Genomic DNA, 25851 nt, shown 5'->3' with positions numbered 1-25851 from the left:
ATCTAATCAGCACTTGCCATCACCCTCCTGAATCACGTGGTGTAATTTGACATTGGTAGCTTCTTCCGTTCTCGAGTTATCTGTACCAAACCATCAAAAATCGAATATTTGACCTCACCGTGACCTTGACCTTTGACCGATTTTGACCAAAATCTAATCAGCACTCGCCATCACCCTCCTGAATCACGTGGTGTAATTTGACATTGGCAGCTTCTTCCGTTCTCGAGTTATCGTGCCTACAAACAAACAAACAAACAAACAGAAACGGAAGGCATCAATCTTCTTCTTCTTCTTTCGGCTGCTCCCGTTAGTGGTCGCCACAGCGCATAGTGATTTGGCGCATGTTTTACGCCGGATGCCCTTCCTGACGCAACCCTGGTCACCTCTTACGACACAGGGATATGGTACACCTATTTTAACCGGGGTATACACCGGCCCAGTACACTGGTACTCACTTCACCGACCTCGGAAGGATAACAGGCTGAGTCAACCCCTGGTGTATTAATTCAGTGGCCCAACGGGGCTTGAACTCAGGACCTTTTGGATCCCAAGTCGCTGCCCTAACCACTGCGCCAACACCAGGCTCAAACGGAAGGCATCAATATACTTACGAAATCTTTAGATTTCGTAAGTAACAAACAAACAGAAACGGAAGGCATCAACATACTTTCGAAATCTTTAGATTTCGGAAGTAACAAACAAACAAACAAACACACAAACAAACACACAAACAAACAAACAGAAACGGAACTGATCCATATACTTACGAAATCATTAGATTTCGAAAGTAACAAACAGACAGGGGTGAAAACAGTAACCTCCATTCATCTTCGAAGATGGCGGAGGTTAATAACAACATACAAGCTTCCAACAGGAATCATGACAGAAATGATGTTCCATCACCGAACCCAACAAGGAGGTTGAGACGTAGAATAAAAGTACCACCACCCACGACTGAACAAGGCTGAACTTGAAAATTTCAAAGTGCGAAGAACCAAATTGTCCACCGCTTGGATGGACTATAAGGAAGCTTTTGACAGTGTTCCACATTCATGGATGACAAAATGCATGCAAATATGCAAAAGCAATCCCCAAGTCATCAAACCGATTGAGAAAGCAATGGAACTCTGGAATACCACGTTGATAGGACAGCACTCAGAAGGAAATATCAAAATACCAGATGTGAATATATGGCATGGGATCTTGCAGGGAGACAGTCTTTCCCCCTCTCTTATTTTGTTTGGCCCTGGACCCACTTAGTAACCTCATCAACAAACAAAGACATGGATACACCTGAACAACCAACAGAAGAACACCCAAAGAAACAGGAAAGGTGACTCACCTACGATAGTTGATTATTTAAAGCTCTTCCTGACCGAGCTGTTTTAGCTGTTGAAAGTCTGGTTGGGTCACAACAACACCAACCAAGGCTGAACTGCCCAGAGCAGATATAAATCTTTCCCTCGCATTGTAATTGCAGACTGACTTTCTGACCTACGGACCAAGGAGCCATGTGTGATCCACCCCAGCACCCAAAGGGCTGCAGTCTTGATGCCATTCTGTCTCGAAGAAGATCAAAACATCGTTGGATGATCTCACCCCCTCTGAAAAATTCGATCAACTTTTAATTCATAAATATTCCTTTTCCCTTTCAAAATTAAGCTGACCTCCAGATGGCTGCTGCAACAAAGCTGCGAGTGATTCGTCCCTGAACCCTCAACATGTCAGCTATGGTGTCAGCATGCTTGGAGGGTAAACATACCTCATCTCACTGAAAAGTACATCAGAATTCAAAGTTTCTATGCACTGCAGAGTCGGGGAAAGAGTGTGTTGCTTTTGTTGCACCCATGCTCCATATCGATATGTTAAGATATTGACGTTTTTGCACTTGTGTCGGTGGATTGTTCGATATACCTTGTTGTACCTTTATGTGGAAAGGTGTTCTGACATGAGGTTTTTACATCCCGAGAGAAGGTCATGGTGTTTTCTATTTCCACCTTACAGAACCTGCACCTGTCCTTATTGACTCCATCCGGCCATCTTCTTAAAGTGTCCTTGGTGTTGGGTATTTACAGTGCTTATAGAAATTCTACACCCCCTTTCAAAATTTTCACCTTTTGTTGCCTTCCAGCCTGGAATTAAATGACATTAAATCAGACTTTTCCCCCTATATTTATCCACCGCAACCACAACTTCCAAATGAAAAACAAATTCCACAAATTTCAGAAAATTAAAAACACAAAACTAGAATATCTTGGATGGATGTCTCCACCGCCCTGAGTTAAAACTTGGTGGAACACCTTTGACAGCAATGACAACTGTGAGTCTGTTGGGATTGGTCTCTACCAACTTTGCACACCTTGATTGGGAAATATTTGCCCATTATTCTGCACAAAACTGTTCAAGCTCAATCAAGCTGCATGGGGGGAGCATTGATGGACAGCAATCTTCAAGTTATGCCACAGATTTTCGATTGAATTTAGGTCGGGGATCTGACTGGGCTACTCAAGATATCTTTTTGTTCCTCAGCCACTGCAGTGTGGCTTTGGTTGTGTGTTTCGGGTCGTTATCATGCTGAAAGGTGAACTTCTGTCCCAATTTCAGATTTCTTGCAGAGGGCAGCAGGTTTTCCTCTCAAATTTTTCCTGTGTTTTGCTCCATCTATTTTCCGTTCTGTCCTGACAAATCACACCCTCACCATGTCTCTCCGAAAGGACAGCCTGGAAGCCCCCTCCACCCCCCAACTGCCTTCACAACATACGTTTTCAAGAATTCCTTTCATTCAAGCTTCTGGGTCTCATTATCCGCCGTGATCTTTACGAGGAAACCCACATCTCCAATGTGGCCTGCCAATTCAATTGCCAACCTGGCATCCTCCAATGTGCGAAGTCCTTCCTTGGCACACCTGAGATTCCAACCATTCACAAAGCTTTCATCCGCAGTCTGATGGGTTACTGCACCCCCCTCTGGGGTGGTGCTCCTGCCTCACACCAAGATCGATTTCCTGCTCTGGAAACCAAGGCTTTTAGGATAATTGGTATTTCCCGCGATGACGCTGAGTCTTTGGATCTCTCACTCTCTCTCTCTCCGCAGGCAGGTCGGTGGTCTTTCTGTCTTCTACCGTCGCCTCTCCGGTCACGTCCCCCCTGCTGTGTCTGCGATTTGTCGCCCCTTTATTTCCTCAGGGTACTCAAGGTCTGACAAAAACCCCCTTCTGGTGAAACTGCCAAAATCAAGAATCACTGCTCACCTTCACTCTTTCATTCCTCATTTTTCCTGCCTCTGGAACAAACTCCGATGCTCTCTTCAATCTCATTCCTCCCTCCAGGTCTTCAAAGCAGCTGTTCACCACCATCTCATATCTTCCCCCATCCAAAATCTTGATATTTACTACCCCCGTTGATCCACCCCAAACACACCTCCTTCAAATTCCCTGTTTTCCTTCCTGAAAGTCCCTGTAGTACCATGTTGTTTACCCCCATCCTATCCTTCTCTCTTCCACAGACATCCTCTTGTCTTTCTTCCGCACTATTTTGTGCTTCCCTCTCCCTCCCTTTTTGTCTCCTGCCTTATGATATATTTCTGTGTTTTAGCTCTGACACAAGTCCAGACTTGGCATACAAAAAAACTATAAAAAGTGCCCCAGTCCCTGATCATGAGAAACATCCCCATAACATGATGCTGCCATCACCAGGCTTCACAGTAGGTATGGTGTCCTTTGGCTGATGTGCTTTGTTGGGTTTGCACCAAATGTAGCGTTTTGCATTTATCGATAAGTTCCATCAGACCACAAAACTTTTTTCCACGTGGCTTCAGAATGTCTGGAGTGTTTGACCATCTGGAGTGACCATACAGCCAAGACTTGTGGAGTGCTTGGGATATTGTTGTCACATGGACACCAGGATCAGTCCCTGCCATGAAGGCCTGCAGCTCTTTCAAAATTGCCATTGGCCTCTTGGTGGCCTCTGATCAGTCTCCTTGCTTGGTCATCCAGTTTGGAGGGATGGCCTAATCTGCGCAGGGTCTTGGTGATACCATACCCTCTTGACTGTGCTCCAAGAGATATTCAAGGCCTTTGAAATATTTTTATACCCATACCCTGATCTGTGCCTTTCCACAACTTTATCCCGGAGATATTTTGAAAGCTCCTTGATGCTCATGGTTGAGCATTTGCTGTGAAATGCACGAGCCAGCACTGAAAACCCACAGGAACGGCTGATTTTATTCTGAAATCATCATAATCATTGCAATTCAAACAGGTGGAGGTTAATGAACCTGGTGTGTGATTTTGAAGGTGATTGGTTCCACCTGAGCTCGTTTGCAATTGTCGTTATAAGGCGGGTGGACACTTATACCACCAAGATATTATAGTCTTGTATTTTAAATTAATTTTCTGAAATTTGTATAATTTGTTTTTCACCTGGAAGTTGTGGGTTTCAAAGTGTAAATAAAGGTGTAAAAAGTCTGAATTAATGATATTTAATTCCAGGTTATGAGGAATCAAAATGTGAAAATTTTGAAAGAGGGTGCAGACTTTCTATAAACACTGTACTCTGACTCGTTCTCCTTCCCAGTTAACATGACGTATTCCAAGCCACTGCAAAGTGCCTTCTTTGTCTCTCTCCAACTCTTTCCAGATCTTTTTACAATTCCTGCTCTTTTGTCGTTCTCCCAGTTGCGGTGTATATTTGTTGATGTATCTTTTTGTATTTTTCATTTCTTTTCTTTGCAATCGATCGTGCTGGATTTGCTGTTATTTCTATCCCATGTGTGGCATCTTCTACTCGCACCTGTTACTGGAAATTTTTTGCTTTGATGTATTCTTTGATGTATTCTTTGATGTCTTGATGCAGATGATGACTGATTAAACACTTTGTCACACACAGAACAATTGTAAGGTTTCTCTCCGGTGTGTATTATTTTATGTCGAGATACAGATGATGAATTAGTAAAGGCCTTGTGACACACAGAACAAGTGTAGGGTTTCTCTCCGGTGTGTATTCTTTGATGTGTCGATACAGATGATGAATGAGTGAAGGCCTTGTGACACACAGAACAATTGTAGGGTTTCTCTCTGGTGTGTATTCTTTGATGTGTCAATGCAGTTGATGAACGATTAAATGTCTTGTTACACACAGAACACTTAAAGGGTTTCTCTCCGGTGTGTATTCTTTGATGTTTATGAAAGTTAGATAAATGATTGAACGCTTTGTAACACACAGAACAATTGTAAGGTTTCTCCCCCAAATGTGTTTTTTGATGACAATATAAACTTGATGAAGAACAGAAAACCTTCCTGCATTGTGAACACTTATAGGGTTTCTCTCTGGTGTGTATTATTTGATGTCTATGAAAGTTAGATGAATGATTGAACGCTTTGTGACACACAGAACAATTGTAAGGTTTCTCCCCCGAATCTGTTTTTTGATGACAATATAAATTTGATGAAGAACAGAAAGCCTTCTTGCATTGTGAACACTTGTAGGGTTTCTCTCCAGTGTGCAACCTTTGATGTGTTAACAGATGTGAAGAAGAAGCAAATCCCATCTGACACACAGTGCATCTGTGCGACGTCTCACCTGTGCATATATTTACACATCCTTTAAAACACGATGAGGAGGTGAAGTCTTTCTTGGTAACAGAAAAATTGTTTGTCTTCTCACTTCTTTGGCTCTCCTGTTGCAAGACATTGATACACCTGTCGCAGTTGTTGTTGTTTGCAGACACACCCCTAAACTTGTCAACATCCTGACACAAAGTCTCTGTCGGGTGATGAACGAAAGAAACTTCTGTGTCCACCGATGAGGAACAGTTGACACGTGACGACGTTTCAAATTTTTTCTCTGCAAATTAAGAATGGAGCAAAAACATCAATAAATCACTTTTACAACTTGAACAGCACTCAAAGAGCACAGTCTCATCTTGCACGTTCATTCTGAACAAAATTACCATTATTAACTGAATACCCCCACTATTATGGCCACTACTATCATGGACCACATGCTCGTATCGTCCATGCACCCTATTATATCACAGTGTTTCTTGCAATGGGTTATGATCGTCAAAAATGTAATTATTCACTCAAGTCTGGTCATGGATCAGATAAATGAAGTTTCAGATTTTTCAGAGGATTTCAATTCAACCAATCATGGCAGGAAGAAGACTTCACTGATGACGTCATCATTATCACCCAAGATACCCCATGGAGAGTTGATTTTATAATATATGCAAAGTTTAAATTATTTTCGTTGAGTGGTTTCAGAGAAAATGATATTCAAATTTTTCCTTTAATTCAATATGGCTGCCATACCATGTGACATATGATGACAATCTTAACAATAAAAACATTCTCAATCGGGAGTTCCTCCGATGTTGAAAATTTTGCATCGATCGGACAAGCGGAAACAGAGAAAACAATTTTTAAAGTGAAAATATGAAGATGTGGACACATCGACAGACAGACACAAACGCACACAGACACACCGAACACATTGGACAAATACAACAGTTCAGGAAAGGAAAGAGAAACCCAAAATTAAAAAAAGAGAATTCAAAAAATAAAAAACAAACATAAAATTGGAAACGAAAACCTCGAGTGCTTGGGTGTTGAAAACAAACTCAATCTGGAAATGATAGCAAGAAAGATAAAATAAATAAATAAAAAACACCACCGTGTGAGGAAGCAAACAACAGGAGAAAACAAAACCACATGTTTGAGAGTAACCCGAACAGATTCTTCCACGAATTAGGGAAACAAAAGCAGAATGTGTCAACTCCCCCTGAAAAAGAAAAGATGGGAAAACATTCTGGGAAGGAATTCTTGGAGATCGAAAGGAACATAACAAGGAAGCAGAATGTATTGTGGACTTGGAAAAGAAGCGCCATGTTGGTAGAGGAAATGTCCCTAGTTATTATTGATGAAGAAACAGAGAATTAAAAACAACTTCAAAAATGCCACCAAACTTTAAAATCCAGGCCCAGATGGAATTCCAAACTTGTGGCTGAAACAACTTGATGCTCTCCACAATCACGACACCAGGACATTTAAACAACTGATCCAAGAGGAAAAGGAAGTGTATCAGTGGTTCGCAGAAGGAAACACATTTCTCATCGAAAAATCTGAAGAAACCCAACTTCCTCACAAATACCGGCCAATAATGTCTTCTAATAACATACAAACTTCCAACAGGAATCATGACAGAAATGATGTTTCATCACCGAACCCAACAAGGAGGGTTGCAGGTCGAACAAAAGTGCCACCACCCACTACTGAACAAGGCCATACTTGAAAATTTCAAAATGCAAACAACCAAAATGTCCACCACCTGGATGAACTAAAAGGAAGCTTTTGAGAGTGTTCCATATTCATGGATGATAAAATGCATGTAAATATACAAAATCAATCCCCAAGTAATCAAACTGATTGAGAAAGCAATGGAACTCTGGAATACCACGATGATAGCACGGCACTCAAAAGGAAACATCGAAATACCAGATGTGAAGATATGGCATGGGATCTTCCAGGGGGACAGTCTTTCCACCCCCCCTCCCCCAACTTGTTTTGTCTTGCTATGGACCCACTGAGTAACCTCATCAACAAACATGGACTGGATGCACACCCGAACATCGAATCGAAGAACATCCAAAGAATCAGGAAAGATGACAAACCTACGATACATGGATGATTTCAAGCTCTTCCTGGCCCAGCTGTTTTATCTGTTGAAAGTGTGGTTGGGTTACAATAACACCAACCAAGGCTGAACTGGCCAGAGCAATGACCACCACACGAGGAGACACCATCAACAAAACGAGTTAAGAGACACTGACAGCAGATGCAGTGGCCATGGCAACAATAAACAACTCTTAATGTCAGAGGCACCGACAGTGAGAAAGATATGAAATACTGACAGTTTTGGTCAGGAGACAGGAGAGAGTAATAATGTAGGAGACGAAACGGAGGAGGCAAAGGAGAGAAAGGCTGTCTTTCAACTGCTCAATTTAATGTTGTGCAAGAAAGGCACATTCTCTGAATTTCATGTGACAAAGTTAATTTTAAGTCTTACTCAAACAGTAAAGTAGGAATCTGGAGTCCACGGTATGCTGAGAGTGGGATACTTCAGCGACAACATTCACTGAAGACAAAGAACCAACTTCACCCCGCTGTACGTTGGTTGCTCGTATCTACTGGTCGGTCTACTTGTCGAATCGACTGACCTGCTGTTGTCTTGGAGATGACTTCAAAGCAGGCATCTCCTTGCTGGCCTTATCGAAAAGGCAGCCTGCCCGTTCCTCCACTCTCTCTTCACATGCTTCCAGTCACGTATTGTCCTTCATAGCTTGGAGAACCTCAATTCAACCTCCCTCTTGGACAGCTTGATCTGTGGACTTGGGTTGTTCTCCAAGTTGGGGTGTAACAAAGCTTTCACCCTCTGAGGACCTTTGCTGCACAATTGGCTTGTCGGATTCATCCGATGTGCAACCACTGGACAAAATCTTTTGAACATGATCACAGCCAACCTTTCACCTCTTAATAACCTGCTGTGGTACATTTTACAAACTGGTTTCCTGAGATAAGTTGTCACCGCAAGAGTCGTGAGTTAACGACTCTGATCGACACAATTATATTTTCGTCACTGATCTGCACAAAATACCCCATAATGACAAATTGAAAACATGTTTTTGGAAATTTAAACCAAAAAAAGCTGAAATGTCTTGCAACAATAAGTATTCAACCCCTTTTCTATGGCATTCCAAATTGAGCTCAGGGCATCCAATTTCCTTTGATCATCCTTGAGATGTCTTCACAACTTTCTCCCTCGTATCTCTCCCTGGTGACTCCCTCCTCCGGTATGACAGACCTGAGCCTCGTCCTGGTGGAGGAGTTGCTCTCTTCAACAAAGACTCCATGCACTGCCCTCACTCCCCCACACCCCCCAGGAATACCTCTGACTCCGGCTTCCCCTCCACTCCCACCTCATGTTTATATGTGTGTTGTTGCGTCCACCAGTGATGACTCCATTTACACCTCACTCTCTGAAAACATAGACCAACTTCTATCCTCTCATCCCAACTCTCTCTTCCTCATATGTGGTGACTTCAACTGCCATCATGACAGTTGGTTGGCACCATGACATGACACCAACAACCCCCTTCTGGAAAAACTGCCAAAACCAAGAATCACTGCTCACCTTCACTCTTTCATTATTCTTTTTTCCCCGCCTTTGGAACAAACTCCCACACTCTCTTCAATCCCATTCTTCCATCCAGGTATTCAAAACAGCTGTTCACCACCACCTCTTATCGTCCCCCATCCCAATCCTCGATCTTTTCTACCCCCGTTAATCCACCCCAACCCCACCTCCTTCAAATTCCCTGCTTTCCTTCCTGAAAGTCCCTGTCGTGTCCATCTTGTATACCCCATGTTCCCTCACCCGATCACAGATCTCTTCAGGTCTCTGTTCCCCATTGTTTTGTCTTTCCCTCTCCTGCCCCCCTTGTTGTGTGTTGTGTGTTCGCTCTCATATGAGCCTCGACAATGTGGACAAAAAAAACAAACTTGATTCGAGTCCACCTGTGGCTAATTCAAATGATTGGACATGATTTCGAAAAAGAAACACACCTTTATAAATAAGGTCCCAAAGTTGACAGTGCAGGTCAGAGCAGAAACTCTTCCATGAAGTCCAAGGAACTGTCCGTATAACTCCGAGATAAAATTGTGAGGAGGCATAGATCTGGGGAAGGGTATGAAATCAATTTCTGGTGTTGAAAGGTCCCAAGAGCACAGTGAGCTCTATCATTCGGAAATGGAAAGAATAGGAACTACCCAGACCCTTCCTGGAGTTGGCCGTCTGAACAAACTGAGCAACCGGGCAAGAAGGACCTTTGTCAGGGAGGTAAAGAAGACCCCAACGACCACTCTGACAGACTACAGAGTTCTTTTACTGAGATGGGAGAAACTGTTGGAAGGACAAAAGTCTCTACAGCACTTTAAAAATCTCGGCTTTATGGGAGATTGGCGAGAAGGAAGCAACTCCTGAGAAAAAAGCACATGACAGCACGTCTTGAGTTTGTAAAAAGTCACGTGAAAGACTTTGAGAGCAAGAGGCAAAACACTCTGTGGTCTGATGAGACGAAAATGGAACTCTTTGGCCTGAATGCAAAGCACTACATCTGGCAGAAACTGAGCACAGCTCATCACCCATCCAAAACCATCCCAACCGAGAGGCATGGTGGCGGCGGCATCATGCGATGGGGATGCTTTTCAGCGGCAGGGACTGGAAGACTTGTAAGGATAGAAGGGAACAATTAATGGAGCCAAATACAAGCAAATCCTTGAGGAGTTGGCTGCCTGATGCTGGCTTAATGGTGAGGGTGCCTGGCTTTGGATCCTCGGGTCCTGAGTTCAAATCCCCCTCACTGTTGAATTAATACCAGGTGGGGTTAACTCGGCCTGTCATCCTTCCGAGGTCGGCAAAGTGAGTGCCAGCATGCTGGTTTCCTGTCGGAGTGGCGACCCGTCCAGGATTGTGCCCAATAGCCAAGGAGACTGATTCAGCAGCACCAACGTTCTGCACAGAGTATGGTCCCAACATCCTCCTCCTTGAGGAGAACCTGCTTCAGAGTGAAAATGATAATCGACTGCGGCGAAGATTTATGTTCCAACAGGACAATTACTCCCAGTATACAGCCAAAGCAACACTGCAACACCACAAAGTATTGACTGAGAGGGTTGAACACACATTGACGAAAGACATTTCAGTTTTTCAGTTTTCATTAATTTGTAAAAAATTCAAAAAATATTATTTCCCTTTGTCATTACGGGGTATTTTGTGTTGATCAGCGACAAAACATTTAAATTTAATCCATTTTGAAGTCAGGCTGTAACACAAGAAAATGTGAAAAAGTTGAGAGGTCTGAATACTTGATGAAGGCATTGGAGGTTTCACCCATAAAACACCACAAAGGGCACATTGGAGTCTTTATTTTCTTTCCGCCGTGACATCCTCCGGGTGGGTAACTGGTGCACTTGCTTCGGTGCCTTGAGGTGGAGACGGAACACTGTTGCTTGTGTCCTTTATAACATCCTTAAAAACAGTAAGTTTCCTGTTTGGAATGATTTTCAATTTTGTTTCAATTTTGCAGGAAGATTAAAACTAATATCTTCCTCCTCTCCATGCATGTGAGATCGGGACGGATTCATGGCCAATGTACTGATAAACTGCAGGTTTGTTTTCGGATTAATGTTCAAAATATAACTTTCAACTGAAATGGAGTTCTTCCTCGAACATAAACTGATGTTTGTCGACAGACTGATAGACAAATTGAACAAACCGCTTAACTCCACCTTTCGCTTCGTGTGCGTCGAAGTAGAAGTACCCGTCGTTTCCCTGACGGTTTTAATCAAACGACGGCACGTTGTACTTCCAAACATTCTGCTCCATTCACTCCATCATTTTCCCGGGGTCATCTTCCCTCCGCTTGGAAGTCAGGTGACATGATCTTCATGAACCATCCTTGTTGCTTACATCTGTATATGGCGTGAGCAAAAATCACCTCCACTTCGCTGTGAAGCTCATTGTTGTTTGCTTTGATTTGAAGCTACGCTTGAAATGAGTGAAATGAAACATTCTCCTTCCCTCAAGCTGCCTTCCCTCCTCACGTTGCCGCCTCCCCCTCATGCTGCCTTCCCATTCCCTTGTGCCGCCTCCCCCTCCCTCAACAGCAAGGAATTACGAGATCACGGCAGGATAGCCAAGAGGTACGCATGCTCGCTCTCAGCTGTCTCGCCTGGGTTTGAATCCCGACCCAGTGATAAACGGTCATCCCGGTGTTTCACAGGCAGGGTGATTCATAAATGTGTGTGTTATCTCCCGCATGGGTGTTAAACTCGGCGTCACATATGCCTGGATCCCCCCTCCACACTTTCACCCCTCCCCTTCCTTCTGCCTTCTCCCTCTGCCTCTCTCTCCTGACCCTATCCCTCGCTCTCCTACGCCTTTACCTCCTCTATCCTTCCCCTCCCTCCTCTCTCCCTCTTCCCCTCTCACCTCCCTCCTCTCCTCTATCCTTCCCCTCCCTCCCCTCTCACATCCCTCCTCTTCTCTATCCTTCCCATCCCTCCTCTCCCTCTTCCCTTGAATATTCCCATCAGCGAAGCGACAGGTAGTATTGTTACGAATTTCGAAATCGATCGCACACAACATTCAGGTCCTTTCGCTAAGATATTTCGGTAAATATGTGTTTTACAGATAGCTTCCTTTCCCTTGCCTCATGGGTAAATCAATGTAAATGCGCTGTGATTAATTTTAATAGTTAGGAGTTTTATCGAGATTCTGCTAAGAAGAAGAACAACACTCCCGCCCCGAGATTCTGAGACGTAAACAGGAATGACCGTTACAAAAAGTATGATCAGAAAAGAACGACAACTTCCACGCCGGGATTTTACCCGTGCGCCGGAAAGGGGAAGGGGGAGCCAAACGGAGCGTAGAAAGGAAGCTTGTAGCGATGAAGAAGGGAGGAGGAGACTTGAGGAGAAGCGAAGGGAAGGAAGAAGCGAGGAGAAGAAGCACCGACGTCCGGCCCCACAACAGTATTTGCTGGTAAACAAGTAAACAAACACGAATTAAGCTATATATATATAAATATTATATATAAATATATATTACATTTTCACACTTTCCTCAATTAAAAGAAGTCATTATTAACTTTAAATTATTTAATTAGTTCCGTGCTCATGAGAGTTCAAGTCCCCTGACCCTTAGTGATGGGTTATGTTGTTAAACATGTCGTTTATGATCCATCCATGAAGACTACACTCTGTAGAGAGAGAGCATCAGTGCTGTGACAGCAGTTACCTGGGTTATTGGACAAAATCCTGGACAGGTAACCACTCTGACACAGGATACTCAAACGGCTCAATCATCCCAGCAAGCTGGTATCACTTTGCCAACCTCAGATGAGAAGGATGACAAGCTGAGTCAACCCCACCTGGTATTACTTCAACAACATCGTGGGATTTGAACCCAGGACCCAAGTAAACCAAGTCCACCATCCTAACCATTAAACCAACACCAGGTATACCTCCATGATATTTTACCAAAACAGATAAACAGTCGGTACAAACACACCTATCCCGTGACAATGGTTTCATAACAGTTCTTACAGCAGGTCAAAGGTCGAGGTCACAGCTTCAGGTCAAAATTTCGTGAAAAATTATTTTGGGGTCAAACTTTGACCTTGAGCTTGTGACTTCCATCCATCGAGCAGAATTAATTAGTTTCCTGGTAAACTCTCACCAACTCTGCTTTACAAACAGCCGACTGGTTTAGTGGTAACTCAGTTCGCCCTTCACATCTTTAAACATAATATTAAACATAATTTGGCCTTAAATAAAGTTGTTACAGGACGAGCTCGAAACTCCCAACTTGGTGATGCACAGGGAAGGTGTTGCATCAGTGAGCATACCTTCCTCTGAAAGCAAAGGCAAGTCTCTTGTCTTCTCATCCAGTGATTTCTCGAGGCCGTTAAAGATTCCACTGCAGTCCTCAAGAACAGGCCATTGTGTGCCGGTGCAGAGGACCCTCATCACAAGTACATCTTCATCTGTTTTTTTGCAAACGAGATTAAAGAGGAATCGAATGATGACTGAAGTGATGAGGTATAAAATGATGTCATACATGTACAAGAGGGAGGGTAACATGTCATGGATGGGATTTCCATTCACAATTCAATTCCGGCTCCGCTCCAGACATCGTGACATTCACTAAATCAATGAGTTCCTGTGTTAGTACACAGCACGGATCAGCACGGGAAACACAAGTTCTCGGTACGGAGTGAACGTCACGTACCGGGTCTGGACCCCTTGTCCTCGGGTGAACCGACCATGGACCCGCGGTCTTCCGGAGAACCTCCCGGAACAACCACGTATCCTCCATCGGAGCCGCTCGTGGATCCCGGGGTGTTCGCTCTGACATCTCGGGTCATGGTGGACCGCACGTCGTGTCGGGTGAAGGACGGTACGCTATGGTAACCGAGTGAAGAGCGCGAGCTGTTTGGGGAAAAAGCGAACAGGGAGATCGCGATGTCTGATTGGTTCCCGCCACATCACGTGTCCATGATTTTAAATTAATACAAAGATTGAACGTTTCGTTTTAACGGATTGTTTGTGTTTCAGATTGTGTTGTAAAAGTGGAAAATCGAGTCCGAGTTCGTCGATAATTATTCCCTCGATACGAATCAATGTTCTTTATTTACTGTTTTTGTATTTATCGACAATCTTCCCTCCATAACGGTGTTATATATGGGTATGTGGGTATGTATGTGGGTATGTATGATCTACTCCTCCGGGATGATTTGACCTTGGAAGCTGAAACTTTCAGGGATTAATGAGGGAACCCCGACATTGTGTGTGTGTGCAAGTTCCAATTGATTCCATCAAGTTTTGAGGAAAAAGTGATTTCAAGATCCTTCGGGACCCCCATTCATGATGATGGGAAGAAAACCACGGGTTAACCTTCCAGGGTCAGATTACGGTCACCTGTGTGTCTGAGTGGTGCTCAGGTTTCGTAAACCAGACGACGGTCTCCTTGTATTGGGTTCACCTGAGGCTGTCCCTTCGGGTGAGTGCCTGGAATGTCCTTTCCCAAAGAGAGGATGATCACCTGTCTCTGTTATCATCTGAGCTCAAGAGTTTAACCCGAACACCTTTCGCTTCGTGTGCGTGTGGGAACAAAAAAAATAAAATAATAAATAGTTGATCTTGATCCGTGTATTCCACCAGGAGAGGGACCCGTCGCTTCCCTGACGGCTTTAATCAAATAACAGCACGTTGTACTAACAAACATCCTGCTCTGTTCACTCTATCATTTTCCCAGAATGATCTTCCCTGTGATTGGAAGTCAGCTGACATCATCTTCATTAACCATCCTTACTGAACAATGTTCAGGGGCCACTCGCCTGCGATGGACCCACGTCGGTCTGCGGTCACTTCGACATCGATAAATACAATTTTTTTAAAAAAAATGAAACGTTTCATTCACATCACAGCAGGAAAGCGGAGAGGGACGCATGCTCGCTCTTCGCACTCTCGCCTGGGTTCGAGTCCCGACCCAGTTATAAACTGTCACCCCGATGTTTCACAGTCAGGGTGATTCATGAGTGTGTGTGTGTGTGTGTGTGTGTGTGTGTGTGTGTGTGTGTGCTGTTAAACTTGACGTCACATCTACCGGAGTCCTTCCCCCTCCTCTCTCCCCCCTCCCTCCATCCTCAATGTTGAGTGAACTGCAGCATGTATGAATCAGATTCGGAGTCGACCAGAGAGGTGCAAAGGTCACTGCATGTGCTGGCGTGCGTGCGTGCGTCCACACAGGCCTTTTCCAGGTAGACCGTGTGGGGTTTTTTTTTTCCTCCCACACGGTTTTATAGGGAACCCGCGGTTAAAAAAAAAAAACCAAGCTGTTTGGGACGTCGTGCAGTGCCACGAGGATAAGGGAGGGACGGTGTACAACTCGAATAGAACTACTGAATGGTCTCTTTGATACTTTATTATTTAATTTATACAACAGCAGACTCTGAATGTTTGTCATGAATGGTAACGATGACCCTCAAAAAATGTCGATCTCCTCCAGGTGAGGAACCCACCTGTGGTGGGGAAGAACGGTCATCGAGGGGAAAGGGCAAATGTACAATCGAGCAAAAGGTCAAACTGATCAAACTACAGAACGGACCAGGTGAACAAACACCGAACAGGTCTCATCACGTGATCGACTGTTATATCATATTTGTTAATTAATAACTATAATATCCTGTAGAGCGCACGGTAGTTGTAGTTTTGAAGAATTTATGGATTTGAAATGGTCACATTGAGATTGCATTCTTGAATTGCGTCATAGTTTGTGGTGTGAGGGGCGAATGTGTTTATACGGTCGCCATGGAAACTGATGACGTCAGGCATTTGCGTTTGCCGATTGTGTGGAGCGCTTCGAACATAAATGAGTGGGTTCCGATGGTAAGTAAAGGTGATTGGTTGCTTGGTGATGGTAAGTAATCATGGTTTTGATGGTGGTGGTTGATAAACGATGCTTGATGATCATGGTAAGTTCGAATGGTGAGTCTGGTGAAGTACCTGCTGTTCCGGCGGTTACCTGGTGCGATGAGTACGTGCGATTCCAGAGAACTGTGCCAGGTGTTGTCAGTTCCTGCTGTTCTTGAGAACACCTGGTTCGTCAGTCAGTACCTGCTGCTTCGGAGAACACCTGGTTCGTCAGTACCTGCCGTTCTTGATGTTGTTGGTATAGTACATATAGATTCGGGAGTGGCAGGTGAGCTCGATTGGTCGACTGTCCCCTTCGGAACGTGAACCCTCCTTCCGATCACAATGAAGGTTGTCTGTCCTGTTTGCGCACCTGGATTTGTGGACCTCATTTCGTACCGGGAACATTTTGAACATAACTGTTAATTCATGAACTTTTTCAATTCATGAGATTCAACTCATATTTCCGAATTCTGATTTCATTATTATCATTGTCGTTTATTAATCTCATGTCGTCATGTCACCCTCCCCCCACCCCCATCCCCTCCACCCACTCTTCCCTTCTCTTGTAACTCTTCAACAGTCTGGTTACTCGAGCGATACCTCCCGAAGTGGTGAGTTTTATCCTTCCTTGTTCGAGGAAAGAGAAAATGTGTTTCACGTTCAAGAACGAATGAATGAATGAATAACCCGGGAAATGGTTGAATGAATTATGCTGAACACAAAAAAAGGTTATTATTCGTTCAACAAACTCTCAGCAATCAAATGATGGTATATTAATTGTTTTATTGTGAAATATTTTTAAAATCCGGAGTGTAATGATTATTTATTTATTTAATAATTTCATCGAAGCTCACATGGTGACTCCGCTTTGATCGTTCTCTCTGCAGGATCTACAGTTGAGAAACCGCAACTTGAGCACGTGTGGATCTTCGCACCGAACTGGTCCGTTCGATGGTTTAATGTTTGTTTTATAATTTGGATCATGAACGGTTTTGGATGGGATTTACAACCCTTACCCGAGCAATGGATGTGTTGGTGATTGAGAGTGTGGGGATCTGTGGGGGTCTTTGTGCAACTCTTTCCTGAGCACTTCATGTGCTGCTCACATTTAAACCGTCAAACCTGGGTTCCATTCCTTCCCGCACAACAAACTGTCACCTTGCTACGTCACGAGCAGCCATCCTTCGGGTGAGACGTTAAGCCGGCTGTCCTTCATGTCAGCATCAGCAGTGAGACGTTTAAGATCCTTCAATGTCTTCCACGAAGAGTCGGTGAGTTATCGCCGGCACCCTGTACAAATTACAAATCCCTGCCCTGAGTGACTGTTGGAAAGGAAAGGTAAACCACCAAGTGTACTCCATTCCTCGAGACTGCTTCGGTAACACCAACACCCTGGAAAGAGTTTGGACTTCAATCAACGTGATGAATAGACCCTGAGCTTGCCTGGTCAACCAATCGATGCCAGTGCAGTGGAAAGAACTCCCAAAGTGATGTTCGACTTCAATGTGTAATTGAATTGTGATTGTCCCATTAAGTTGAAGTTGTTGGTTGCTCTCACAGGGAGATGAAGAATGAGGTGGAACAAATGATCTTCCAATACCGCCTTTGGACCAACACGACGCGCAGAACTGGAGACCCCAAGGTGCTTTGCCAAAACAAGATCGGGTCCTCAAATCGAGGTGAAGCACTTCACGGATGCAGGGACAAGCGAAAAATGTCCATTGGTCTTGATTCACCAGCGAACTTAGACCTTCTGGTTGATGCCATCATGAAGAAGACCCTTGCAATAACCTTTGGCCTTCCTTCCGAGGTAAAGAAGTCGTACAATGTAACCACTGTGACGCACAACTTGATGCCATTACCAAAGCTTATCCCTCGAGGAAAGGGTTACACAAAAGATCGACCTTCCAGCATCGGCTTTACGGATGAGAAGATCGTGCAGGAGGTCCAGCACAACGTAAAACGTAAAATAATCCAACATCAGTGGGGTCTACCAAAGATGGTTTTGGATTCTCTCCAGAACTTGATCCCCAAGATGACCCGGAATGCTTCCTGTGCCAAACCGAGCGGAAACAACATTGTGAGCAAAGCATTGAGGATCGACTTCATCAGCAAAGACATGCAGGATCTACTGGAAATGCAAATAAAGAAAAAGTTCATCCAGCATCAATGGGGTCTTCCAGGTCTCATCCAACATTCGCTCAACTCGTTCCAAGTACCCGCGCCGACGTCGGTTCACCATTTTTCAAGCAGAAAACCCACGCAGTTCACCATTTCCGAGGAACGTCCACTCCCCTTCATTTCCAAAGAAATGAGACAAATGCTGGAGTGGCACCTCGTCAAAAAGGTCACCCACAAGCGCTGGAAACTCCCGGGCGTCATTTTAGATTCGGTTGAACGTTTCAAACCGCCAGCTCCCAAGGTCATGGACCACGCCGGTGTCATCGAGAAGAGTAGTGGACCCTCGGGTTAAGAGGATCCGTTCGTTGACAGCACAACTGGTTCAAACTTTGAGAAAGACTGAAGACAACAAACTATACGATTAATGGAGGAAGGAAAAGATTGTTTGACGAACAATGTTTATTCATTCCTCACTCCTTCACTTCTTCTCCTGTTTCTGCTGGAATGTGTACAAGGCTGAGACCTTCCCACCACTTCAACAAACATACACACGCCATTTTTCTTGTTCATTTTCAATAAACAGTGCTGATGAATAATTTCCTCCACATTTATTATTACGTCCACCACCGTAGGCGTGTGAGTGTGTCGTTGATTGTAATGCCCCTAATTTGGGTTTCAGAAGGTGGAGCGGAGTCCTCCCAGGTCTCGAAGTGTCCACCTCCGTTTCGGTGAAGGATCCTGCTTCAAGGCCTTAGTTGTGAAGTTTTGTTGTTCTCAGAGTTTTGTTCCTTGGTCTCTTTTCAGGATATTCACGGAGCCCCAGACAGCCTCCGACTGTAGTTCGTTTGTAGTAATGTTCCCAGGGATGCTTTGTAGGATCTCTGTTCGGTTCTTCTTTATCATTCCTGTTGTTTCCAACTCCCACTGGAACAATTTCGGTGCTTTTCAGCTTCCAGGATCTTTTCACTTCGTTCTTGAGGTCTTGATATTTGGTTATTTTCTTGATTTCTGCATCGTTACGGGGAGACCGGGGTAAGATGAGCTACTTTCACATTCTTCATCCCAGTTGCCAAACAAATCGGTTTTGCTTCCTGAAAATGGTGCCTCGATGACCGTATCATGGGGCATCCCTCCAAACCAAAGCATCGTCTTCACCAAGTGCGGTTTTCCAGTAAACCTCACGAATAAAAATGTTGTCTCACGGCTTAACTTGCTGCTTTCGTGGTGTAAGTTGAGCACATGCAGTGATGGGGTCACTTGAACCATATGGGGGTAATAAGAACCACGAGGAGAGGTGTGTGCCGCAAGTCGGGGTAAAAAAAAAAACATTTCAGCACTCAAATTTTGCAATTAACTTTATTAACAATTTACAAAACATTATTATAAACCAACTCAACTGAAATTTAGCATGACAAGCAACTGCCGGAGAGACAGAATCAAAATTAACTCAACTCGTTTTAATGAGGTTCCAACAAATTTCTTCCAATAATAAATCTTCTCCGGTAAAACACTGACCTACGTACTTGTTACGTCTCTGCTGACGAAGTCTCCGATGGCATTATGTTTTTGGATTGCCCGTCTGTCCGAAAGTACACCCGTCCGAGCTAATTTCCTCTGTTTTCTCCGCAACCACTTGTCGGATTGAGACAAAATTTTCACCACAGGAGCGACGACTCACGTAGAATGTTGTAATGATAATTATGATGTCATAGTGGTGTGGCAGCCATGTTGGAAAAAAGGAAAAACGTTGGACCTCTGCATCTCTGCACCAAGGAAAAAATTGAAACTTGGCACATGTGAAGTACTCCCATGGGAAATAATTCATTATTTTAAAATGATGTCAAAGGTTGCTTAATTATTACATATGTCGAACGCTTTATCCGATCAGGATGAAAATATTTGAGGGTCATCTCGGGCTAAAATAGTCCACAGAAAAAAAAAATGATGACGCCATCAGTCACGTGATTCGGCAGCCATATTGTTTCAAAAGCAAAAAAACTTCAAAATCTCTGAAATGGTTGAATAGATTGAGGCGAAACTTTTACACGTACAACCGCCTATCCATTTGGAACAAAAGGTTCACACACATGACGTTATGGGTCACATGTTTTGCCAGCCATATTGGATTTACCCTAAAACCTATAAAAAAAATCTTCTTGTGCAGAACAGTTGGACAGATCGAGGGGAAACTTCACACAAATGTTCCCCAAGCCTTGGGTGTACAAGTTTGTTGAGGAATAATTGATAGGTCACATGGTTTGGCAGACATATTGGATTGAAGAAAAATATTAAATAATGTTTTCCCTGGAAACAATTAATCGACATGAAACTTCACAATGATGATCGAGTCGTGATGGGGAATACATGTTGTAAATTTCAACTTGATCGGACACATGGTCGGGCCGTCATAATTATTTAATTTTTTGATCTGGGTTATTTTTGATTATTCATTTTTTGAATAAAGCTCATTTGGCTGTGCCTCGATGTGTTTGAGGGAAGAGGAGTATCAGCTGAAATGTGAATCCTATCCAGGTTCCTCCTGCTGACTTCATCTTTGTTTTTTCCTTGTACTGGTTCCTTCGAATGACTGTCAGGACTGTCCCCATTTGGTCTTCCATTTGATTTGAATTTAATTTATTTAAATCCCATTCTAAATTCAATTGAAAAAAAATAAAAAAATGTCATGGGTCAGTGTCAGGTGTCCAATCAAAGCAGGACGTCATGGTACCCGGTCATCGCTACCAACAGTTATAAAGTGGCAGTTCTAATTATTTCGCTTATTCACACATAACACACCAGCAAACAAACACCACACAAAAGAAGTTCTGCAGTCTGCTATCTCTGATTGCTCTTTCTAGTTCTGTTTGCACACGTTCTATTTGATCTGAGTTAGCAACTTCGATTAGATCATTCTCGACTGGTGCTGCTGCAACATTTCCTTTTGTCATTCTCTGGTCCTGTTGTGGACTTTTCAGTTTTGTTTCTTGCTTCAATGCTCCAACCTGTTGCCTAATTTCTGTTATTATGAATAAATTTGAAATCTCATCTGTTTCTGCCTTCCTCTCTTGTTCTATTTCCTATGTAACATTAGTAAGTTCTGTTGGTTGTTCCTTTTCTTTGTATTGGGAGTTTGTACTCTGGGAATCTCATCCCAAATGTATGTCTAGTCATTCCATTGTGACATTGGAGGGAGGTCGCCATTTATAGGTGACCGGTCATTTCTTATTGCTTCTTCAGTTTGTTCATCTCAAGCTTAGTTCCTCCTTTTGTGAATATTTTCCCTTTGCGGATTTTGTTTTTCTTAGAGTTGAGCGTTGCCCGATTAAAATTACCTTTATCAGGGCATAGTCTTCTGAATATCTGTTCCCATGTGTCCGCACTTCCCTTTCTTACACCTTTTTGTTTGGAATATCCCATTGCCCATATGAAGGTCCATTTTGCCTTCTTTGTACAGTATTTCATTTTTACGCTGGTTCGCTCTCCTTGGATCATCCGATTTATGTGTTCTATTGCTTGTTATCTTGCTTTGTCAGTTATTTCCTTTATTCTTTCCTGGGTGAACTATCTTTGCCTCCTTGATGCTCTTGAATTGAATTTCAGACATAGAACACCTTCGTTCTTGGCTGCCAGCTTTATTTGTTTCAATTGGTTCATGAATCTCCACCGTTCATTCCCCATGCTTCATGCGTAGAATACGCTTTGCAGTGGAGGATGATTTCCTTCTCCTCTAAGCTCCAGCTCTGTTCATGTATTATTCTCAGATTCATCTGTGACCTCGTAGTTGTTGGTTGTGGAACAGGCGACACGTTTTTATCCCGCCCCAGAGGGAGGGAGCGGGATATTGTAATCGTCCAGTTTGTTTGTCTGTTTGATTGTCTGTCTGTCTGTTAGCAACTTTATGGCAAAACGGCTTTAGCAAACACTATCGAATTTAATCCACAGGTGGGCAATGAACCGTGGACGACCCCATTAACTTTTGGGTCCAATTGGATCAAAGGTCAAGGTCAAGGTCACGAAAAGATCAAAATCGTTTTTCGCTCATAACTTCGTCAAAAATGATCTGATTTACTTCAAACTCAGCTTATAGTGAACCTTATTCTATTTGTCACTTATAATCCTACCCATTCCTATCGTGAAAAATGTATATTTGTGAAGATCGGTCGGGTCCGAAGTTTTGGGGGTCATGGTCATCGGTCAAAATTACAAATTTTCCATTAAAACTAAAATATGGTTACGAAAATACAACTTTACGGGAAAACGGCTGGCTCAAACACTGTCAAATTGTATCCACAGGTGGGTAATGAACCTCGGACGACCCCATTAACTTTTGGGTCCAATTAGGTCAAAGGTCAAGGTCAGGTCATGAAAAGGTCAAAATCGTTTTTTGCTCATAACTTCGTCAAAAGTGGTTTAATTGACTTCAAACTAAGACTAAAATATTCCTTATTATATTCCTTATAATCAACATTCAAGTTAAGGATGTATCAAATTTCAATTTGATCCCCAAAATAACTTTATGCCTTAAATGGGCGGGATTTGTTGTGCCTGGCACCACTGTTAACTTTGTGATTGAGCTGTGTCCTCTTGTGAGGCAGGGATCCCCTTCCTCACTGGAGAAGGTGCAGCCATTATCCTTTTCAGCAAACATCGCAGCTGCTCGGTGTGGCAGCACAGACTTCGGCCTCAGCCTACCAGAGGTCTGTGTCCCTTTATTCATTTTCTGTGAGTGATTGTCATTGTTTGGCATATTTTTGTTGCAGTCAGCCATTTTGCTTTCCCCAATAGGCCGCAGGACCTCGGCTGCTTGAGAGGGGTTACTGATGACACTTAGAGGAGTCGTGCCAAAAGGTATATGCCAGAGTTGTGTTTCCGCCTGTTCGCTTTCTCCTCTCTGGTTTGCTTAATGGCTTGCCATCGCTCGGAGTCACCCACAGGGGAGTTATCCACAAACAAACTCTTCTCACCAGTGTGAGTTAGTATGTGGAATTTCAAGATTGATAACTGATTAAGAAATTTAGAACACACAGAACACTTGTGCAACTTATCGCCAGTGTGAGTTCGTTTGTGTCGATTCAAGGTTGATAACCGACTAAAATCCTGAGAACTCACTGAACACGTGTGCAGTTTCTCCCCAGTGTGAGTTCGGTTGTTGTTCTCCCGTTGGTTGGAATGATGATTGAAATGATCTTCCTCGTTGAAGAACTGTGCAGAGTTGGTGAACGAAACGGTTTTCATTTCTTTCTCTGGAAAGAAAAAGGAACCACCAAAACTAGTTAGATCAAGATGTGGTTACTGCAAAGAATTGTGGGATATCATCAGTGTTAGGTTAATTCAATGTGGGGGACATAAAACTTTGTAAATAAAGGAAAGAGAAATCGATGTTGCTAGTTTAACATGTTTGATGATTGCCAACAACCAACCAGCCAGATGAACTGAGATGATTGTTGAAAAACAGAACAAGAAATACCGATCAGATATTGCAACCCTCGCCAGGACTTGTGCTGTGTGGTGCTGTGATGACTTTAGAAGTCATGACTGATGACTGAGCTGGCAGTGATGACTTTATAACTACCAAAACGTCCCGCTTTGATTGGACACCTGACCCTGACCCTCGAGTTTTTTTATTTATTATTCAGCTGAATTCAGAATGGCATTAAAATAAATTCAATTCAAATCAAATGAAAGCGACTCCACTGGAGTTATCAGAAAGAACCCGAACAAGTAAAAGCTAAGATTAAGTCATCAGGAGGAACCTGGATAGGATTCACATTTCAGCTGATACTCCTCTACCCTCAAACCCATTCAGGAACAGCCAAATGAGCTTTATTCAAAAAAAACAAAACACATAAAGCTCAAAAACATTAATTAATTCTGCCTACCAGACAATGTGTCGATCAAGTTTGAAATTCAAAACATGGGTTCTTCATGTTTCATGTGTGAAGTTTCATGTGTGAAGTTCTATATGTGTGAAGTTTCACATCGATTGATGAAGCGGTTCCAAAGAAAATATTATTTTTCAATCCAATATGGCTGCCAAACTATGTGACCTATTAATTATTCCTTAACAAACTTCGACACCCATGGCTTGGTGAACATTTGTGTGAAGTTTCCCCTCGATCCGCCCAGCTGTCCTGGAGAAGAAGATTTTGCTAGGTTTGAGGATAAATACAATATGGTTGCCAAACCCTGTGATGTCAAATGTGTAAACCTTTGCTTCCTCATGGATCGGCGGTCATACGTGTAAAGTTTCGCCTCAATCTGTTCAGCCACTTCAGAGAATGTTTTTGAAGATTAAAAAAAAAAAAACATGGCTGCCGAATCATGTGACCAATGACGTCATCAAATTTTGTTCTGTCGACCATTTTATCTATACGTGACCCTCAAAATTGTTTATACTGATCAGATGTAGGATTCTACATGTGCTATGATGACGTCAAAATTGAGGAAACTATGACGTCACAAAAAAGACATTCCACATGGAGTACTTGTCACGTACCAAGTTTCAATTGTTTCCTTGGTGCGGTTTCAGAGAAAGAGATCCAAAGTTTTTCCAACGTGGCTGCCACACCACGTCATCTATGACGTCACAATTATAATTAAAATTTCGTCTCAATCTGAGAAGTGGTTGCGGAGAATAACACGAAGTTCTGTTTGGACAAACAAACAAACAAACAAACAAATGTAAAATCACTCAAGGAGTGATAATTTGGTGAAACGGAACACCACTCGGTCGGGCACACACCTCTACCAGGGTGAACAGTTCACATGTTGTATCCACTGATTGGCCGGATCTGGACTCGGACCTGAACCAAAATCGAATCGGCTTCAAGTTCTTGTCACCGAACCAACTCGTCCACAACTTCCTCACATATCATGATGTTTTGATCGTTTTTGTCACCATTTCTCAACGGTGAAGAATCACTTTAAAAATTGAATAATTCTTCGAATCGGATCCGGATCTTCACCAAAATCGAATCAATTTGTCCTGATCACACAGCGAACCTGTTCTCCAAATCCCGTCCGAATCCGTGCTCACCTTCTTGAGATATCGAGTTCACACATAAACACAGAGAGGGGTGAAAACAACCTCCGACCAACGTCCGTGGTGGAGGTAACAATGACGTGTGAAGGGGGCGGGATGAGCACAGCGCGTGAACGGACTTCCCCTTCACGGTGATGACGTCATACCGCCCCCTGCTCACCACGCCCCAAACCCCCAAACCTCCCAAGACTAACCGGGCCCACTTTGCTGCCCTTGAGAGTCGAGGAAACTCGCTGCGACCAACAACACGTCCGCGTCCATCGCTGCTTATTCAAACGGAGGATCCCGGGTCTCAGGGGATCCCTTCCTGCCGCATCCAAAGTCGATTGCCTTCAATGGGTGACGCACATTCCCAAAGCGAGATCCCTGATCGCTCTTCACCCCCTCAGCTCGTCGAGTGCGGAACGGCACCGAAACCCCGTCGTTATGTCTCGGACAAACGAACCATCCAATGTGCCGTGCTCCCCACGTCCGTACTTCGACGGCTCGGCGTCATCAGCGGCCACAGGCAGAAGGAGAAAACGCACAAAAGTTCACAAAGGCGTGTTGTTTACAAAATGGCGGAAGAGGCGAGCATGAGGGGCGGGGGGATCACGTGACGCCAAAACCGCGGGCGAGTTACAAAGAGCGGACTGGACGTTTGGATTCGGAGTGA

At 43.6% G+C, this 25851-nt stretch overlaps 3 protein-coding genes across 9 annotated transcripts in view; 1 reads left to right on the top strand and 2 right to left on the bottom strand.

Moving 5' to 3' along the window:
* The window catches only part of LOC147006382 (uncharacterized), a 60308-nt gene extending 36926 nt beyond the window's left edge, over positions 1–23382 (bottom strand). The window contains exon 1 of the mRNA XM_085868970.1: positions 23264–23382. The gene's annotated coding sequence lies outside the window, so the exon portion shown is untranslated. The remainder of the gene's footprint in view (positions 1–23263) is intronic.
* LOC147006381 (uncharacterized) overlaps positions 1–23395 on the bottom strand; it is a 35679-nt gene extending 12284 nt beyond the window's left edge. Inside the window, exons 1-4 of the mRNA XM_085868991.1 lie at positions 23264–23395; positions 13848–14047; positions 13465–13602; positions 4830–5843 (exon numbers count right to left, since the gene is read on the bottom strand). Of these exons, the coding sequence (XP_085725117.1) occupies positions 4830–5843; positions 13465–13602; positions 13848–13983 (1288 nt within the window). The 5' untranslated portion in view covers positions 13984–14047; positions 23264–23395. The remainder of the gene's footprint in view (positions 1–4829; positions 5844–13464; positions 13603–13847; positions 14048–23263) is intronic.
* Positions 12268–19732, top strand: LOC147006383 (uncharacterized). 7 transcript variants are annotated; one of them, XM_085868985.1, is made up of 5 exons: positions 12268–12599; positions 15627–16006; positions 16614–16644; positions 16921–16975; positions 17594–19732. In XM_085868985.1, the coding sequence occupies exons 2-5, from the start codon at positions 15929–15931 to the stop codon at positions 18504–18506; spliced, it is 1077 nt and encodes a 358-aa protein (XP_085725111.1). In that variant the 5' UTR covers positions 12268–12599; positions 15627–15928; the 3' UTR covers positions 18507–19732. The 7 variants fall into 7 exon arrangements, with proteins under 7 accessions (XP_085725111.1, XP_085725115.1, XP_085725110.1 ...); XM_085868989.1 differs by having other exon boundaries at positions 12270–12599; positions 15627–15728; XM_085868984.1 differs by lacking the exon at positions 12268–12599 and adding an exon at positions 14056–14303.
* Positions 23396–25851: the final 2456 nt, after the last annotated feature.

Source organism: Eptatretus burgeri, unplaced genomic scaffold, assembly GCF_056783735.1.
Source record: "Eptatretus burgeri isolate ZD-2024b unplaced genomic scaffold, Ebu_testis_v1 Ebu_testis_scaffold_3182, whole genome shotgun sequence".
Lineage (NCBI taxonomy): Eukaryota > Metazoa > Chordata > Myxini > Myxiniformes > Myxinidae > Eptatretus > Eptatretus burgeri.
This window is presented reverse-complemented; position numbering and strand designations above follow the sequence as displayed.

Excerpts from the sequence above, each read along its gene's own strand:
- LOC147006383 (XM_085868985.1), top strand. The coding sequence starts at position 15,929 with ATGGAAACTGATGACGTCAGGCATTTGCGTTTGCCGATTGTGTGGAGC. Across the intron at positions 16,645-16,920 it reads GAGCGATACCTCCCGAAGTG|GATCTACAGTTGAGAAACCG; the intron begins GTGAGTTTTATC and ends TTCTCTCTGCAG. Across the intron at positions 16,976-17,593 it reads TGGATCTTCGCACCGAACTG|GGAGATGAAGAATGAGGTGG; the intron begins GTCCGTTCGATG and ends TTGCTCTCACAG.